The sequence below is a fragment of the Furipterus horrens genome, unplaced genomic scaffold (genome assembly GCF_987537825.1).
Source record: "Furipterus horrens unplaced genomic scaffold, mFurHor1.1.pri manual_scaffold_6, whole genome shotgun sequence".
NCBI lineage: Eukaryota > Metazoa > Chordata > Mammalia > Chiroptera > Furipteridae > Furipterus > Furipterus horrens.
Window position 1 is genome coordinate 80,517,091 of NW_028327176.1, and position 20,492 is coordinate 80,537,582.

The 20,492-nt window shown below is 37.9% G+C and overlaps 1 protein-coding gene across 1 annotated transcript in view; it reads right to left on the reverse strand.

Annotated features, from left to right (window-relative positions):
- Positions 1-20,492, reverse strand: part of SLC9A2 (solute carrier family 9 member A2) — a 117,984-nt gene that overhangs the window by 64,035 nt on the left and 33,457 nt on the right. Inside the window, exons 2-3 of the mRNA XM_090281874.1 lie at positions 13,232-13,695; positions 6,398-6,648 (exon numbers count right to left, since the gene is read on the reverse strand). Coding sequence (XP_090138000.1) covers positions 6,398-6,648; positions 13,232-13,695 — 715 coding nt within the window. The remainder of the gene's footprint in view (positions 1-6,397; positions 6,649-13,231; positions 13,696-20,492) is intronic.

Sequence of the window (20,492 nt, forward strand, 5' to 3'; positions counted from 1 at the left end):
AGAGCCACATTTCTTCTGACTATGAAAGCCACTGGAGGTTGGGGCGGAAGAAGAAACCACCAGTCTCTCAACAGAGGCAGCTTGTTTAGTACGGGAAGGGAGAGAAGTGCCTGGAAAAGATGTGAGTGCTGAGCAAGCAGCATTGTTCCCTCTCACACCTCTCCCCCACAGTGCCACAGCACAGTGAAATGGATCACCAGCACTGACAAACACTTACGGCTCTGCCCATTTACAACATAACAGTTGCTACAGCTCTACTTACAACAGAGAAGCAAACACAGAAAGCTGTCAAGATGAGAAGACAGAGAAGTACAGCCCCAAAGCAGGGGCAGATCAAGGTTCCAGTGACAGAACTAAGTGAGGAGAGGATAGTGAACCTAACAGACAAAGATATAGCCAACCTAACAGATGCAGACTTCAAAGTTCTGGTGATAACAATGCTCACAGACTTGACAGAAAAAAATTAGTCATGATAGGGAAGAAATGAAGGCTATACTAAGTGAAATGAAGGAATACCCACACAAAAGTGGAGGCAAAGAAAAGGAAACCAGGGTTCAAAGCAATGATTGGAATAAGGAAGAAGTAAACAATCAACCAGTACAGAGGAGGAAGCAAGAATTTTAAAAACTGAGGAGAGGCTTAGGAACCTCTAGGATAGCTTTAAACGTGCCAACATCTGAATCATAGGGTTGCCAGAAGGAGAAGAGGAAGAACAAGAACTTGAAAAAATATGTGAAAAAATAATGAAAGAAAACTTCCCCAATTTGGGGAAGGAGATGGACATACAGGTCCAGAAAACAGAGAGTCCCAAACAAACTAAACCCAGGGAGGACCACACCAAGACATATCATAATCAAAATGTCAAAGGTTAACGATAAAGAGAGAATCAAAAACAGCAAGAGAAAATAAGGAAATTACCTACAAAGGGATACCTATAAGACTGTCAGCTGACTTCTCAAAAGAAACTCTGCAGGCAAGAAGAGACTGGCAGGAAATATTCATAGTGATGAGATACAAGGACCTACAATCAAAATTACTCTATCCAGCAAATCTATCACTTAGAATGGAAGGACAGAGAAAATGCTTCCCAGACAAGGGAAAACTGAAGGATTTCATCATAATCAAGCCATTATTATATGAAATGTTAAAGAGACTTATTTAAGAAAAAGAAGATCAAAACTATGAACATTAAAATGACAACAAACTCACAACTGTCAACAATAGAAGCTAAAAAATAAAAACAAAAACAAACTAAGCAATCAATGGGAACAGAATCATAGGAAGGGGGAGCATGTGGAGATGTGTCAGCTGGGAGGGAGAAAGGTAGAGAAGGAGGGAAATGGTTCAGGAATTAAGAAGCACAGACGGAGGATGCAGAATAGGCAGGAGGATGTAGGGAGAAGCTTGTACATATGACCCATGGACATGGACTGAGAGGGTTGGGACTGCTGGAGGGAGGGAGTGCTAGATGGAGAGAAGCAAAGGGAAAAAGAAATTGTGACAACTATAACAGCATAGTCAATAAAACATGCAAAAAAAAGGAAAAGAAATAGGGTAGCTGAATGGATAAAAAAACATGGCCCAAGCCCTGGCTGCTGTGGCTCAGTGGATTGAGCATCGGCCTGTGAGCCAAGTGTCGCTGGTTCGATTCCCAGTCAGGGCACATTACTAGGTTGCACATCAGCTCCCCAGTCGGGGGCACGAGTGAGAGGCAACCACACAGTGATGTTTCTCTCCCTCTCTTTATCCTTTCCCCTCTCTCTAAAAAAAATAAACAAACAAATAATTAAAAAAAAAAAAAGGAAACATGGCCCATATATATGCTGTCTACAAGAGACCCACTTCAGAACAAAAGATATACAGAGACTGAAAGTGAAGGGATGGAAAAAAAAATTTCAATAAAGTGGACATAACAAAAAAGCTGGGTGAGCAATACTTATCTCGGACAAAATAGATTTCACAACAAAGGCCATAACAAGAGAAAAAGAAGGACATTTAATAATAGGGGGACAATCCATCAAGAATGTAAACATATATGCAGCAACCATAAGAGCATCCAAATATATAAGGAAAATCTTGGAGGACTTCAAGAAGGATATTAACAGCAACACACTCACAGTAAGGGCCTTTCACAGCCCATTGTCAACAATGGACAGATCTTCCAAGAAAAGAATCAACAAGGATATTGTGGCATTGAACAACACTCTAGATCAAATGGACTTCATTGATAAATACAGAACCTTTCACACCAAAGAAGCAATATATATTCATTCTTTTTGAATGCACATGGAACATTTTCAAAGATAGACCACATGGTAGGACACAAAACAGGCCTCAACAAATTCAAAATAATTGAAAATATATCAAGCCTCTTCTCAGAACACAATGGCTTGAAACTAGACATCAATGTCAAGGAAAAAACTCAAAAACATTCAAATTCATGGAGACTAAATAACATGGTATTAAATAATGAATGGGTTGACAATAACATCAAGGAAGAAATCAAAACCTTTCTGGAAACAAATGAAAATGAACATACAATGGCCCAAAACATATGGAACACAGCAAAGGCAGTCTAGAGAGGGAGGTTCACAGCAATATATACCTACCTAAAAAGGATAGAAGAATTTCAAATAAACAACCTAACCCTATATCTACAATAAGTAGAGGAACAATAACAAACAAAGCGTAGAGCAAGTAGAAGGAAGGAAATAATTAGGATTAGAGCAGAATTAAATGACATAGAGACTAAAAGAACAACTCAAAGGATCGATTAAAAAGAAGCTGGTTCTTTGAAAAGATAAGCAAAATCAACAAGCCTTTAAACAGACTCATCAAGGAAAAAAGAGAGAGGACCCAAATAAATAAAATCAGAAATGAAAAATGAGAAATTACAGCCAATACCACAGAAATACAATTGACTGTAAGAAATTACTATGAATAACTGTATGACAAGAAATTTGACAACCTGGGTGAAATGGAAAAATTCCTGGAAACATATAATCTTTCAAAACTGAATCAAGAAAAGCAGAAAAACAGAGCAGACTAATAACAATTACTGAAACTGAAGGAGTAATCAAAAATCTCCTGGCACAAAAGAGCCCAAGACCTGATGGCTTCATAGGCGAATTTTAACAAACATTTAAGGAAGAACTAACTACTATCCTTCTCAAACTATTCCAAAAAATCCAAGAAGAGAGAAAATTCCCAAACTCTTTCTATGAGGCCAGTATTATCATAATTCCAAAACCAGGTCAAGACACAACAAAGAAAGAAAACTACAGGCCAATATCACAGATGAACATAGATGATAAAATCCTCTAAAAAATATTGGAGCCATAAATGACCCTGAATAGCCTCAGCAATCTTGAGAAGGAAGAACAAAGTAGGAGGAATCACAATAACTGATATAAAACTACACTACAAGGCCACTGTAATCAAAACAGTCTGGTACTGGCATGAGAACAGACATATAGATCAGTGGAACAGAATAGAGCCCAGAAATAAACCCAGGTCTATATGGTCAATTAATATCTGACAAAGGGGGAAGGAGCATAAAATGGAGTGAAAATAGTCTCTTCAACAAATGGTGTCAGTAGAATTGGATGGGGACATGCAAAAAAATGAAACTAGTCCACCAACTTACATTATAGGTCAGAATAAACTTAAGATATATAAAAGACTTAAATATAAGTAACACCATAAAACTCCTAGAGGAAAATAGAGGTAGTAAAATTTCAGATATCTGATGTTCCAATATTTTCGCAGATATATCTCATAGGACAACAAGGGAAATAAAGAAAATAATAAACAAATGGGACTATATCAAACTAAAAAGTTTCTGCTCAGCTAAAGAAAACATCAGCAAAATGAAAAGGGAACCAACTGTATGGAAAAATATATTTGCCTATGATACTTCGAACAAAGATTTGACTCCCAAATACATAAAAAACTTCTATGACTCAACACCAGGAAGACAAACAATCCAAGTTTAAAAGTGGGCAAAGGACCTGAGCAAACACTTCTCCAAGGAGAACATACAGAGAGCCCATAGGTGTATGAAAGAATGCTCAACATTACTACCCATCAGAGAGTTGCAAGTTAAAACCACAATGAGATACCACCTCATACAAGTCAGAATGACCATCATTAACTAATCAACAAACAAGTGCTGGCGAGGATGTGGAGAAAAGAGAACCCTAGTGCACTGTTGGTAGGAATGAAGACTGGTGCAGCCGTTATGGAAAACAGTATGAAATTTCCTCAAAAAACTAAAAAATGGAACTGCCTTTTGATCCAGTGATTCCATTGCTAGAATTATACCCAAAGTATCCTGAAACACCCATTCAAAAAAACTTATGCAACCCTATGTTTATAGCAGCATTATTTACAATAGCCAAATGCTGGACACAGCCTAATTGCCCATCAGTGAATGAATGGATCAAAAAACTGTAGTACATTTACACAACGAAATACCATGCAGCAGAAAGAAAGAAGGAACTCCTACCCTTTGTGACAACATGGATGGAACTGGAAAATATCATATTTAGTAAAATAAACCAGGCAGTGAAAGACAAATACCATATGATCTCACCTATTACAGGAATATAATGAACAAAACAAACAAATGAGCAAAATAGAACCAAAGGCATGGAAACAAGGAACAGACTGACAGTAATCAGAGGGAAGGCGGGGAAGGAAGAGTATCTAGTTAAGGAACTTGTATAGACCCATGGACATGAATAAGAGGGTGGGGATTGACTATGGGAGAGGTGGGAGGTGGGCAGGGCTGGGGAAAGCAATGGGGGAAAAGTGGGACAACTGTAATAGAACAACAATAAAAATAAGAAAGAAGGAAAATTGACAAAGCTATTTAGATAACTGTGTGGCTGTTTTAGAACATTTACATATGTACGTGGTAAAAATGTAGTCAAGATTCTTATACAAACTGTTACAAGATTGCTGCTGGGAACATAGACATGAGTGCCACTTTCATCATTTTTTTAGGAACCTTGTAACTAGCTGGTCATAACACTTTCAATGACACTGGTCAAATACAGTGAGGAAACTGCAAGTCATACAATGATATGAATAGCAACTAGGAAGATGCAGAACACTGCATTACTAAGTCAAACTGGATTAATATGTTGCTTTACTTAGGTTCTCTGTGAAACCGAAAACCACCCAACTTTTCAATTTATGGCTTTCATACAATGGGTATCACTTCCTTGTACAAAGGCACTTGACTTCATCCACTACAATCTTCATCTGCTTCTGACAAAAAAAAAAAAAAGAAAGAAAGAAAGGAAGCAGAAAACAAAATAGTCCTTAATCAAAGCTTCACCTAAATCACACTGCAAAAAGAAGAAATACAAATAAATAAATAAATAAATAAATAAAAAGAAAAATAAATAAATAAATAAATCACACTGCAAGAGAAAACTTCCAGAAGAACTAGACCTATTTCTACAATAGCAAAACTTTGAATAAGTATACCAGGCCCTTGCAGAGAGGCTAGCATACATTAAACTGTAAATAAATATTTGTCAAAATATAAACATTTAAAGGCATTGCATTACTAAGTGTTTCTCACTGACCCTATGCAGAGTGTGAAAACACTATACTAGGTTTATTTTTGGAAGCTACAAAAACATCCACACCCAATGAGTAGCCTCCTTCAAAGTGACTCTCTAAAGGTTAGCATTAGATCCAAACACTACAAGTCTTCAGCTGACTTGTGAGATCTTTTGAGAACATCCTTCTGAATCAGTTAATGAGTGATACACTAACTGTATCTTTAATAAAGAAATAATTTCTTGCTTATAATTTCCTGCTTTATAACCATGCCTCTTTATTTAAAAAGTTAAACTAAAGTTACATGATTACATGCCTTATTCATTAAATTTTGCTATGATATTAAGCTATTAGTTAAAATAAAATATATCAGCCAGAATAAAGGTTTTCTACTACTAAGATTATTCAAATGGATTTACATAAACAAAACCAGAGCTCCAACCACATTTTGGGTAATGCAACCTTGTAAGTTTAGAGACCCCCCACATGGACATCACAAAATGCACATCAAACTCAGAAAATTCTTGATACCTTGCAGTCAACCCCAACAGTTGCATTACCATATTTCATATGAGATCCAACAGGCAACTTTTAAGTAGTTTTCCACCTTAACACCAGATTGCTTTAGTATAAACCTGGCTGATGTAATTTTCATTTCTTTGACACAAAGAGTAAGGAAAAGCTATTTTAATTGTTCTTAAAAAGAGCATAATTCAACTAACTTTTTTTATATAACTTATTTAACTTTAACATGCTCACTTAGAATACATGAATCCAATGAAATGTCAACCTTTAATCCTTTTATGAAGAATTCAATACTTACGCCATGATCCCTGAGAGGTGAAACATTTCCGCTGTAATATAGGACAAATAACTGTACAGGAAGACAAAGAGTGGCTCGATCACCCGTATGTTATGTGTGAACCGAGTCGTAAATGCTGCTATAAATCCCAAGAAGATGCCAATCAACACACCACCAATCCCCACAACAAAAAAGTTGGCGATCCCAGCAAACACGTCAATGGTCTCGATGGTTTTCATCAGGCAGAAAGACTTGAACAGGTTGTACAGGACCTGTGGGAGAAGGAGAGCATGCTGTCAAGACCCCTGCCCGTTTGTCATCATCACTGTGGCCACAGAACACTCCACCTGGCCCTCCAGAAATGACATTTCTTTGGTGTACCAAAGCGGATAGTAACAATGACTGCACATTTATTAATTTTAATATTATAGTTAATAACTTTAAGCAAAAGGCTTTGAGAGCAGTGTTGTCAGGAAAACCTTTTCTAGAACTGACTGAGAGGAGACTTCAAAATTATTGCACAACTTATTCCTAAAATATCATTTTTTAGATATCATCGAGAAGATTCTTTTGAATGAATTGATTGCCATCCAACATATTCTGCTTATATTACTGATGTCTGTAGCTGCTGCTGTGAACTTAGTTACCTTTCAAGGCCCTTTTGTGGAGAAATGCCATGGAAGGACCCACCCATCAGTACAGGTGCCCTAAGGATACCCTTCTCCCAGACCACCGAGGGCCTCACTCACTCCTCATCCTCCCCCTGCTCAAACATACACATTTGGTGTATCATAAGACCCAAAGGAATTTTCTCAAAGAGGCTACAACCTGTTTGGTGTGTGTGTGTGCATGTGTGCCTATGTGTGTATGCAATAACTTCATACATATTTTGTGCCTCTCAAGTAATGAGACTACACTGTTGCTTGATTTCTGAAAATTCTATAGTCCTTCCACAGTTTTAGTTTAATTAAAACTTCAAAAATGCTAGGCACTTCATGTCTTCTGGGTAATATGCTTTCAAACACATTTCGGAGGGTCACTGATCCAACTGAAACAAGTAGTGATGGCTTGCACCATACCACTTTTTCCACAAAACCAGCAAGTAAAATACAAATCAAGCAGGTACCCTACTTCTTTTTGCAGTGATTTTTACAGCCAGAACCTCCAGGAAAACCAGCTGATAAGACACAGGGGACACAGACCTTTTCAAGTATAGCCCATGCTACCCACTTACTTGGGTTGTGAGAAATTGAACACATTTGCCCATAGTCTCACAAAATACCAGGGGCAATACCAGAACCCAAGGCTCCTGAAATTTTGGGTAAGTCTTTCATGTTTTACCCATAGGAGAGTGAGTCTGAATCTCCCTACTAACCAGAGTGTGTCCTGGAGAAAATCCATTTCATTTTCTCCTACCTCAATGATGGTCCTTTATAGCTACCACTGTGTAATTTTCACTTTTTTATACTGGATCATAAAATCATTGTAGTCAAGGATCACACCTTATGATTTACTTGTTATATGTTGCCTAGTACATGACAATAAGTGTCTGTTGGTTTTTTTTTGGGGGGGGGGATGGATTATTACTTAGAAAGCAGTGGGCTTTTCCTTTTTCTCAGTTGTTGGTATAACACTCAAGAGCATTTGGTATAGTATTATCAAGAAATGACTTGAGAAGAAAAAAGCAACTCACTTGCCTGAGGACTTAAATATCTTGAAGGTACGTATCATCATTTGTCAGAAAAGAAGACAGCTTCAGATAGCAGCCCCTTCTACTTTCAAACAGAGGCCTTCTGCACACATTGGATTTCACAAGCATCAACAAGCCACAACTGCTTCCTGAGAGAGGCTCAGAGATGTACTATTTATACCCCTTCCCTCCAAACAGCCAAGGCCAGGAGGTGATGGTCACCTGCTGCCTGAGGAGAGACAGCTATCTGGCCACTTAGGCACTGCAGTTCTGTCCCCTCTTGCCTCCCACTTGTACCAGCAAATCACAGCTCTCCCTTCTCTAATGCCCCTCCAGCTACCACAAGACTCACTTTCTCCAAATCCTGCCATTCCATTTTTCACTCTCAAGTTTAAATTCTTGACTGCCTCACTTTGGAAGGCTCAACACACCTGGCACACTTTTTTTTAAATTGCTTTCCAACATCCTTCAGTCTCATCACCCCTCCACAAAATACACCATGCTTATTCATCTCTGGTTTCCTTCCTGTGGTTTCTCTTGGTAGAAATCCAGCCCCTAAATCTAGGGAACCTTTATCTGTCTTCTACGACCCAGCTGAATCTGCTCTTCCTCTCAAGAGTCTGTCCAGACTCCTGCATCCCTTGCAAATCACCCTTTCGTCTGTCATCCTGCAACATAAAGACCTCCCAACCTATTCAGTGTCTGCTGATAAGCCACCTTGTGTTTTCAGGGCTTCTTCTTGAGTGCCTACTCAATTTCCCAACAAGTTAGAAATTCCTTACTCACAGAACCCATGTCTCCTTCTCCTCTCTGTCTCTCATTCCCCTACCCCACCCCATTCAGCCCATTGGTGAGCACTCCAAAAGAAGAAGCAACTGGCATACTCTCTCCAGAGCCATTTTCCTGGCAGCTCAACCCAACAAATCAATCCAAGGTACGTTCTGCTTTTCATATTCCTGTAAGTTTTTGCAAAGAGCAAAGCTGAGGCATAGGCACTTCACTCTGGACACACCTGTCAGAAGCTCTAATTTTATCATTCTACTGCTTCAGCTCCCTTGGCAATGTTATGTGGAAATAGGTAGAGACATTCCCTTGACAACCAGAAAGCTTTCCATATCCTCCCACCTGTTTGACACTGAACTCGAGACCTAGTGATCAGAACAAGATCAAATTGTTTTTATTAAAATTTGCCAGAACTCACTTTATTCCAGTTAAATCCTTTAATTTTACCACAAGATAATCTATACAGAAAAATGCTTTTGGAGTTATAATTTATATACATAAATGTATATGTTATATGTATGTGGACTACAGTTATGTCTCGAGTTAGTCTGCACATAGTGGACCTTAGCTGACACCTATATTTTTAGAAGACTGAAATGCCAGTGATGTCTTTTTGCTGACTTCTGTAATAGGTTCATTTGACAGTTGCATACTTTCAAATATTTCTACTCATTATTATATTTTAAAAACACATAGAAATTATCTATTTTAAATTCAGATTTAAAATATTCAACAATTCAGTGAAACTGCAATGCAGATGCAAACAATTCAGAGTTCTTTATCAGAATATTTCTCTTCCAGAAAAATAGATTTTAGGTCACTTCTTCTGATGTGAAACACAAAGAATAATCATTTGGGGGTAAGGAATTTCGAATCTGTTCTGCTGTTTGCAAAAGCAAAATAAAGTGCCAAGTGGTCACTGTTTACTCTCCAGCTTCCTGAAGTTAAATTCCAATACACAGTGCATAATAACTGGCCATAAGAGTTCATCCCTAGCCTCCTTCCACAGCCCCAGCTCTCCTTAACCAAGCTAACTTATGGTAGGTCAAAGAAACTTTAAGTGTTCTTGGAAAATGTATTAGGATATTCAATGGTTGCATTAACATGTTCTTTAGAAATTACCATGTAACCATATACCATTTGATTATGAACTACTGTGGAAATAGCAGGACTTGTCATATAACTGAGAACCTAAATAATATTTGCCTACTAAGGAACATTTTTAATGTTTCATAAATTATTCAGTATAAGGGAAAGCACAAAATCCTATTTAAAAAGCTCACCTTTATTTTTATTTTTTTGACTGTCATTATCGTATCGGCAGCCGTCCGTCTTGAGAGACGATGGTGTAGCTTCTTAAGAGTCTATCTGGACCGCCAAGAATGGTTGTGCAGTCCAACTCGGGAGTGACACGGTATCTGTCTCCTCCCGTTTTGAATCGACATCTTGCGATGACGCTGGAGTGTCCTCTCCAGTGAAGCTGAAGCTACAGAGCCTGGGCAGGGTGATATGGAGGGTCTGCTGTTGCCCATGCAGCAGACCCAAAAAGGCAAGGCTAGGATTTGAACTCTGGGAATGTGGCTCTGGAGCCCCCTCCCTCCACCACTGCGCTCAGCCACCTTTCACTTTTGACTGTCATTTCTTCAGTTAATTCCAACCTACTATTGCCTTAGACAATAGCACAAAGAGTTTGACTTCAGTCATATACTATCACTTTCTCTTTGCTTTGAGACATTTTATGGTAGATTTTCTACCCTTCAACTCTTCTAGCTCTATATATAATTTACCATGCCTTGGGAAAGGAATTAATTGTGCTGACCTACAATTTCACTCACCACCATCCAGACTACATTTTTAACATTAATTCCCTGTTAACCTCTACCTTTCTAGTTGCAACTCATAGTGACTCATTATTTTCACTGTATGCAGCATTGTCCATATTGTTTATACCTTTCTCTATTCCATGAGTTTCTTAAACCTCTCCTATAGATAAGACTAGATAAATGAGTGAAAAAATATTCCATAAAACATGCCTACCTCTATACTTTGAGGGTACTGTCTCAAAGGCAAATCATAATTTTTATACCATTTTTCTAATTGTTTCTAACACCTGGTCAATTCAATCCACTATTCAACCTATCTAGTGAAAGAATATCTTGTGGTTTATTCTTCAGCATTAGGTAGGCAAACCACTGGGCATGTCCTTTTATCTTGAGGGTGTGGATTTAAGGATCAGCCCAGGGTATATAACCTACCAAGGAAGGCTCTTTCATGTAAAACCATAAGTCATTCTGACTTACAGGCATTGGCCTTGTAACAAGGAGTTCCATGCCTAAAAGGCAGCCATCCCCTTTCTCTGCCCTTGCCTTCCTTTCAATATTGGCCGATTGCCCTCTCTGGGTCGGTCCTCCCTCTCTGTCCAGGGAACCACATTTGATGACTTTGTGCCTCTTGATAGAAAACACTGGATGTGCCTCTGGAAGGCCTGGGGCCTGCGTACACTTTAAATAGTATGCAGTGGTTTAGCCAGATGGTTTCCTGACACCTAATTCTGGACAAACTCAAAGAATGGACCACTGAGGCATTTAAAAGAGAAATATTAGAAGAAAAGAGAAAGCAGTGCAAAGGTGTGACTTACCATTCTGAAACTGATATAACTTTGCTACACTGTTCTAGAAGGAAGCAACAAGGTGTGATGATTTCTTTGCAAAGTTTCCTTTACACTAAATAGATCCAATAATTCCACATTGAGCTTTTCAGTCTCCCTGAACAAGGGTAAAATGTATATGCCAAACATAACTTGCAACATAAAAATTGATGCCTTCAGAAATTAGAATGAGTTATAAAATGTCTTCATTATGGCAGTTTTCCAGTTAAAATTTAAGATTGGTGAGTTAATGACAATCACAGTTAATGAATAATAAAATAAATGATGTAGATTTTGTTACTTGAGTTAACTTAGCTGTCTTAACACTGTCTTACCAGCCACCCTAAAAAATGGGAATTCCTTATCAATAAATTATTTTCTACCAAATAATATACACATGAAGTTAATGGACATTCCTCAAGATGATATTACATTAGTCCCTCTCTATATTGCGGTTCACTTATTGTGGCCTCACTGTATTGAGGGATTTTTAAAAATATTATATTTAATTATTTCTCATGGATTTTTCGCTATATCATGGGATTTTGCAGTACTGTATGCGTATGTTGTTAAAGTTACATAGGTTTAAGGGTGTAGAATAAATGCAAGGTTCCTACTTCGCAGTGGGGGGGCAGGTCTAGAATGTAATACCCGCGATGTGAGGGAATACTGTATACCCAGTTCAGGAATCTGAATACAGGCTAACAGAGGATAATTTTGTTTTCTATGTTAACTTTTAAATGAATCAGGGATAGCACCTTAATAATAGGAGTAATGGAAGGGGTAATATGAGTTACTTAAGGTACTTAAATACACTTTACTTAATAAACTTTTTCTCAATTTTCTTATTTGCAAAATGGGAAGAATACCTATTTCATAGATTGTCAAAAAAACCCGAGCACAAGGCAAGTATTCTTGAAAGGTTAAAAGCTATCACTGCTATTACCATTACTACTATTACTGCTACAGAATCGTGACTACCATAAAATAGCACTACCTGTGCTCACTAACAGAGTACTCATTGCAGGGTTACTTGAGTGAGTTTTACTGGTGGGGAGCTCTTTGTAGGCCTATACTCAGAAGATGGGCAGGGCAGTAAATTCTGATAACATTAGAATTGTAACAGCCTCTGACTCTAATTTTGTGTCATTTAATAAGAATTGAAAATATTTTTTATTTTTTGAATAAATACCAACATGGGAAAATGGTGAAGACTAGAAAAATTCTGGCTGAGTAACAAACAAGAAGTTCTGTGATAAAAACTTTTCCTGCAATCATAAAATAAATAAACCATCTGCAGAGAGAAAATGGCACTTAATAGGTATAATCTTTTCACTTATACATATCATATGCTAATAGCATTATTTTTCACAAAGACTTTTTGGACCTGAAGTCCTTTAAATTCTGATCAAAGAGCATTACTTTTAAAAATGCTAAAATGAGAAAGCTCAGTGATACAAAGTCACAATCACTGTTACGCTCCTCTGGCATGCAGGGATCCGCAACATAGTTTGCATGACCCAGTGAAAAATGAAAATGAGGTGCCCACTGTGTAAAATAAATAAATACTAAACAATAAATAAAAATTTTAATAAGAATTTCAAGACAAAGACAACAGAGCATTATACTCAGTGAGGGGCCCTCCTAGCACAAGGTTGTCACTGTCAGAAAGCAGATGCAGGTTGGGGGTCAGCCCCCACATGTTGAAAAGTTTCAGAGTGACCATGTTACTCACCACTGTCACTGCGTCATTCAGTAAGGACTCTCCAAAGACCAGGATATAGAGTTGTTCATTGACGTGAATGTTCTCGAAGACAGCAAGCACAGCCACAGGGTCCACGGCTGAGATTAGGCTGCCAAAGAGCAAGTTCTGGAGCAAAGTGATGTCACTCAGGCCAAAGGCTTCAATCTGACAGATACCAAACAAGGACACCCCAATGCCAATGGAATTCCAAAGTGTCCCAACCACAGCATACAAGAAAATAGTGCCGATGTTCTCAAAGAATGGGCGAGTAGGCATGAAATAGCCTGCATCAAGTACAATGGGTGGGAGGAGATATAAGAAAAACACATCTGTCTTCATTACAGGGGGGGACTTTTCATCAACTCCAAAAATAATCCCACCTAGTAGAAGTCCAACCATTATAAGAAGGCAGCTCTCAGGCACAATTGTGGGCAACTTGTGATAGAGATGGAAACCTGTTCAGAAAAAAATAAAAACACAAAATTTGCTTTATGCAGGAATTATGGGGAAGACAAATTTGTTCTTTTTGACACAACCAATAGGTGCTATTTCAAAAAATATTTCAGATCAGCATAATTGGCTGTAGACTGGCTTTACAGATTATGATGCAAAAGTCTGATGCCCCCTTTAAAACTATTCACAAAGTATATTCAAGTCCCAGTTTAAATTTAAATTAGAAGTAGATTACTATAGGTATATAATATACACAGTACAGTTTTTGTCTAAATTCCAATTGTTTTCTTAAATAAGACAATGCAATTTTACATTTGAGGCAATATCATGATTCCCAACACATTATCTGATGTAACATCTCATGTCATCTTCTAAAAGACCCTAAGGAATAGACAAGGCAGATATTTTCAACCACCCCTTTTTTAAAGTGGAAATGGGGGTTCAAAGAGATACATGATCTTGCCAAGGTACATAAATCACATGCCAGTTTTTGGATTATGCTGTCACGTCTGTTATTGAGAAGAATTTGTAACTTACTTAATATGTTTAATTTCATATTCTTTCCTTTGTAATGTTGAATATATTTAATTTTTCTGATGGTTGCTTCTTCAGAGACAACCAAATCAATCCATCAAAGGTACATCAGGCAACCACTATATGAGGGATATAAACTTGCCATGATTTCCAACCTCAAAGAGTTTCCAATCAAGACAAATAAACAGATGTACTAAGAATTTACTTGAACACAAAACACACCATGATAAAGCCCCAACGATGTGTTAGGGGAACAAGTGAGAGGAAATCTGCTGAGGACATGTGGATGAGGCAGCAGCTGGCAGGGCTTTATTGAGAGAGAGACAGACACTGAACTAATAGAGAAGGCATGAAGAGTCTCCCAGGGAGTGAAGATGTGGGAAAAGATACCTATTTCTTAATTTGTGGTGGGGCTCAGTGTGGCTTTAATGCAGAGAGACTACGTTAGCAAAATGCCTGTAGCAGAAAAAGAGGAGGGAAACATGGTTGAACCAGCACACAGGCAATATGGGAAGTAACTACACAACTCTCATTAACAAGGCAACAGTAACTCATCCTAAAGGCATGTCATACATTTTAGAGTTACAGCAGCATATGGAAATTATCCGAATTATAGGGAGATAACACGAAAATAGAGTTAACTCTTTAAAAACTTACAATCACTGTTTTTTAATAAGTAAATTCTTAGAAGTCTACAAACTGTACTCTAAGTCATAGCATGGAATAGTTTGTGAAAAAATCATCATAATTTGAAGAGATTTAAAGAACTAATTTCTAAATAATTAAATTAGTATATTTATTTGGGTATTCAAGGCATCCCTCCATCTTTGGTTATTTTATTATTCATATTATAGCAGACTACAGTAATTGTTGGAGAACACATATATTCAACTGGTTCAGGAAGTTTTTTCCCATGACCTCTGGCCTGTTGACCTCTCTGTTAAAGACAAGTTAAAGAAGTTCACTGAAAACCACATCTTTGTAACCTCTCCTCATCTGACTCTTAACTTCTGCAAGGAACTCTCCCTGTAGAATAAGGATGTGCCAGTAACAACCTCCCCAGGCTCCTAGGGTTCATGTTTAATCAGCTCCTTTCTGGAATATAGAACCTGAAGGCCAAACCTGTGTGCTAAGGCCTTATCACCTGCCATCAGACAACCATTCCTGGCTTTGGCCTGGCTCCCCAACTTTCTGCTTGTGGCTTGTGCATAAGTTATTAACAGACTGAGGCCCAGTTTTCTCATCTATAAAATGGGGACAAATGCACTCACCACATAAAGAACTGTAACAATAACAGCTGTGAACTGCATGGCACTAACCACTGTGCCTATAATGTCACAAATGCCCCCTCTTCTACATGAAAAATCAAGAGAAACAGTTCTAAAGAAATGCACAGAAGCCAGGAACAGGATCCTCTGCAGGCAAACTGGTAAGTAAGGAAGGTCTGTTTTTGGTAGATCCCACTTTCTCTTCTTGCCATTTTTTCCCTGTTTCCTGCCACCCAGCCTCACTCAGGACCCCATTGCTCTCATGTGGGTGTACCATTTGTCCCTTTGTTGAAAGGATATCCTGAGTCCTAAGAATGGAGGATGGGAAACCAGGGAGATAAAAGAACAGAAGAAACAGACACTGCTTTATTGCATCATATAAGTCAACACCTGCCATACTCAAGGGATATCACTGATTGTAACGAAGAGCCTGGGCAAGCAGGGCACAATCAAGAAAAAACAAGCGAAATGCAGCAACATAAATGCAGGACAATGTCAGAAGGGCCATTAGAAAGAGGGCTCAAGATGATATGGATGAAGTAAGAAAAAAATCAGGGAATAGCAAATAGCCGGAAAATACAGCAGAAAAACCAGAAATTCATTGAAGAAATCATGTGTGTATATTTCAAAAATGCTGCTCTCCTTTCTTTTAGGAATGCTTAGACCATTCACAATTGGTCTGAGTGACCCTTGCTCAAAATTGGACAGCAGTTTGATTCTGCCCAGTTGCTCCACAGGCAAGAAGAGAGTAAACAAAAGATGGTCACAGGATATCTTAATTCAATGTTTTGGAGAAAACATAAGCAGAGACACTGAATTTTATAACATACTCTCTTATGGCATAAAAGGTTTTGTGCATGAATGTCTATACTTCTATGAATGACAAATGTCACACTTATCAGCAAGATAATTATTCAAAACAAAGCCAAAAGGCTTCTTAAATTTAATCGTTCACAGAATAAAACAAATAAATCATCATTTCCTTTTCTTGAAAAGGAAATCAACTTGGATAGACAAAATTTGCTTTCCTGGGGTCATTATCCCACCTAATACTATCAAGAAATATATCAGTTATTGGGGGGAAAATCAAATAGTTTTTGATAACTTTTTAATATGAGCTACCACAGGTACTATCTGTGGTTTAGTCCAGCTCACTTTTTTTTTCTGTAAAGGCCCAGGTAGGATATATATTCAGCTTTCATACCATATACTTCTGTGCTGTTGTACAAAAGTAGCAAGAAATAATATCTCAATGAATGAGCCTGGCTGTGTTCTACTGAAATGTTATTATGGACACAGACACTAGAATACAATTTTATATGTCACAAAATATCATTTTTCTTTAGAATTTGTTTAATTATTTAAAAATAAAAATTTAAAAGCCATTCTCACCCTATGGGTCATCAGAACCAGGCTGGGGCCATATCTGGCCTTCAGGCTGTGGTTCACCTACCCCAGGTTTAACTTGTTCTTTGTATTTCCTGTTAACTTCTATTTGTAGCATTTGGAGCCATTCACTTTTGACTCACAGTACATAAATGTCTGTGAGAATGGATGTTTTAAAATTTATTTTATTTTAATTGCAATAGAAATTCACTTATGGGAAGGGGGACACGATTAAGGTCTCTTGTACAAAACACACAGTTTAAGACATTCCTCTCTTGGAGTAAATCTATTTTAATTTCACTCTGCATATATTATTCAATTTAACTGAGCTAATCTAAAGATCTATGCATAACTAAATGCAATGCAATTAATTCACAAAATGTTCTCATGTTACTTAAAATAACCTCTTTGTCAAATTCTGAGAAGAAAGCAAAATGAGAAACACAGGAAGCTTCCAGATAGCACAATCCACAAAAGAGCAACAATGTAAAAATCTGAATCAGAGAAAGTCACCCTTACCAACAACAACAAAAAAAAATACACTAAGTCTCAAAGTATGCACAGTAGTGAAGGAAAGGTAAGTGGGGACAAAGTCCTCCATAGAGAGCACTAACTCTAGGTAAAGCCAAACACAAACTTTCTAAAAAATGTCCATCTTTTAAGACAGCTTTAAAAAGTAATGACATTTATTACATCAATAAATATTTGTGACACCTGTGTTGAATAGAGAATAAAGTCAGTGCTGGCAGGCACCGACCATCTGTGACCCAGAACTCACTTCCCAAGCTGCTCATTCTCAAAGCAACTCTGAGAAACACTGGATTTAACTCAAGCTTATTTGGCTGAGTAAAAATGGTAAATATTTATGGAATACATTAAAGTTGTTCTGAAGTGTTAAAAGGAATAAACAGGTTCATTCAGCCTAAAATGCTAATTTCATATATCTAATTTCACACAGAAACCAAGTATACATTTTAAAAAATAGTATTACAGGACTTCCAGCCAAGATGGAGGTCTAGACAGACACGCTGGGTCTCCCTCCACAACTAAGAAGGAATACAACTACCCAAAACCTAGAGACAACCAGAAGTTCCAGAAAACTGAGCTGCATGGAAGTCTAACAAACAAAGATATAAAGAAGAAATACTCATCCAGACAGGTAGGAGGAGTGGAGTTGGGGTGGAGAGGACACAGTACAGTGGCAGCTGCAGCGGCGACAGGGGCAGGCTGGCAGAAAGTGCAGTAACACGTTTTAAAAAGTTGGGAGGGACACCTGGGGACCCTTCCCAGCTCCTAACCGACTGCACAGCTCACGGTCCCAGCACCAGGAAAAATCAAGCCTCATTTTTTCTGACTGTGCAAACCAGTGGGGGTTGGGATGGAGGAAAAAACTGCTGGTCTCTCAGCAGAGTCTGCTTGTTTAAAGGGGCCCCACAGTCCTAGAATGTCCACAGACCCATTCACTCTGGGAACATGGCCAGGGCAGCAGCTAGAGCGGTGCCAGTCCCGTACGAAAGTGGGAGAAGTACCTGGAAAAGGTGCATGTGTTAAGCAAGTGGCATTGTTCCCTCTCAGACCCCTCCCCCACACACAGCGCCACAACGTGGTGAAACAGGTCACCCTGTACTGACGAATACCTAAGGCTCTGCCCCTTACAACTTAACAGGAGCAAGAACTCTACCTAAAACACAGAGGCAAACAAACACAGGAGGCTGTGAAGATGAAGAGACAGAGAAGTATGGCCCAGAAGAGGAAAAGGATCAAGGTTCCAGTGGGAGAACTAAGTAACGAGGAGATAGCCAACCTCATAGATGCAGAGTTCAAAACACTGGTAATAAAGATGCTCACAGGCTTGGCAGATATGCTTGTGTACAGCAAATGCATAAGGGAAGAAGCAAAGGATATGCTAAGTGAAATGAAAGAACATCCACACAAAACCAATGGTGAAGGGAAGGAAACTGGGGTTCAAATCAATGATTTGGAATATAAGCAAGAAAAAGACAGTCAACCAGTACAGAATGAGGAAACAAGAATTTTAAAAAATGAGGAGAGGCTTAGAAACCTATGGGAAAACTGTAAACATGCCAACATCTGAATAATAGGGGTGCCAGAAGGAGAAGAGGGAGAGGAAGAAATTGAAAGTTTATGTGAAAAAATAGTGAAGGAAAACTTCCCAAATTTGGTGAAGAAATTAGACATAAAAGTCCAGGAAGCACAGAGAGTCCCAAACAAGCTAGACCCAAGGAGGCCCACACCAAGACACATCATAATTAAAATGTCAAAGATTAAAGATAAAGAGAGAGTCTTAAAAGCAGCAAGAGAAAAGCAGAATTACCTACAAAGGGGTGCCCATGAGACTATCAGCTGATTTCTCAAAAGGAACTTTGCAGGCAAGAAGGGACTGGAAAGAAGTATTCAATGTGATGAAATGCAAGTATCTACAACCAATATTACTCTATATAGCAAAGCTATCATTTAGAACAGAAGGGCAGATTATGTGCTTCCCAGGCAAGGTAAAGCTAAAAGAGATCATTATCACCAAGTCATTATTATAAGAAATGTTAAAGGGACTTATTTGAGAAAAAGAAGATCAAAACTATGAACACTAAAATGACAACAAACTCACAACTATCAACAACTGAATCTAAAAAATAAAAACAAAATCCAACTAAGAAAACCAGAATAGGAACAGAATCATAGGTATAGGGATCATTTGGAGGGTTATCAGCTGGGAAGGGGAAGGAGGAGAAATGGGGAAATGGTGCAGGGATTAAGAAGCATAATTGGTTGGTACAAAATAGACAGGGGGAAGTTAAGAATAATATAGGAAAGGGTAAATCCAAAAAACTTATATACACGACCATGGACATGAACTGGGGGGAGGGTGGGATTGCTGGGGGAAGGGGGGTATTGGGCAGAGGGAAGCAAAAAGGGGAAAATTGGGACTATTGTAATGACATAATCAATAAAATATACTTTAAAAAAGGAAAAAAATAGAATTACAATAAGCAATAGACAATCAGAAACAAAGAAAATAATAAGAACACTATTTTGATCAGATACATCAACAAGCTGATGAGTAATGGAATTAAATTCTAAAAAAAATAAAATCAAAATTGATTTAATAATAAAAATGAAAACAAATAATACATAAAATAAATAGACTAGAAGACTATAAATAAAGCAGAGTTAACTGATGAATATCAATAATTTATTAACTTGTGAATACAGATTTGTCATATTTAGTTCAATGTTAGAAGTGAAAAATACATTTAATATTTACCCCACCAAAAACAGTACAACTATGAATATAGAGGTTTTCCAAAATGCTCTACTTATGAGGTTTTCAAGGAACTTTTTCCCCCAAATGACTCAAGCACTATTTTTTCCATGTCACTTGACTACTTGCAAAGAAGAAGAAAACATGATGAGTTTATGAAGAACTTTAAAAAGGAACAGAGTTAAACCCTTAATCAGATACTTGTTGAGTATCTGTCTTGTCCACAGCTCTGAGAGACCCACAATTGGACCATGAATGGACCATATCTTCAGTGAGCTTATATTTGGTGCAGGAGATATGACATGACCATGAGACTTCATAATACAAGATA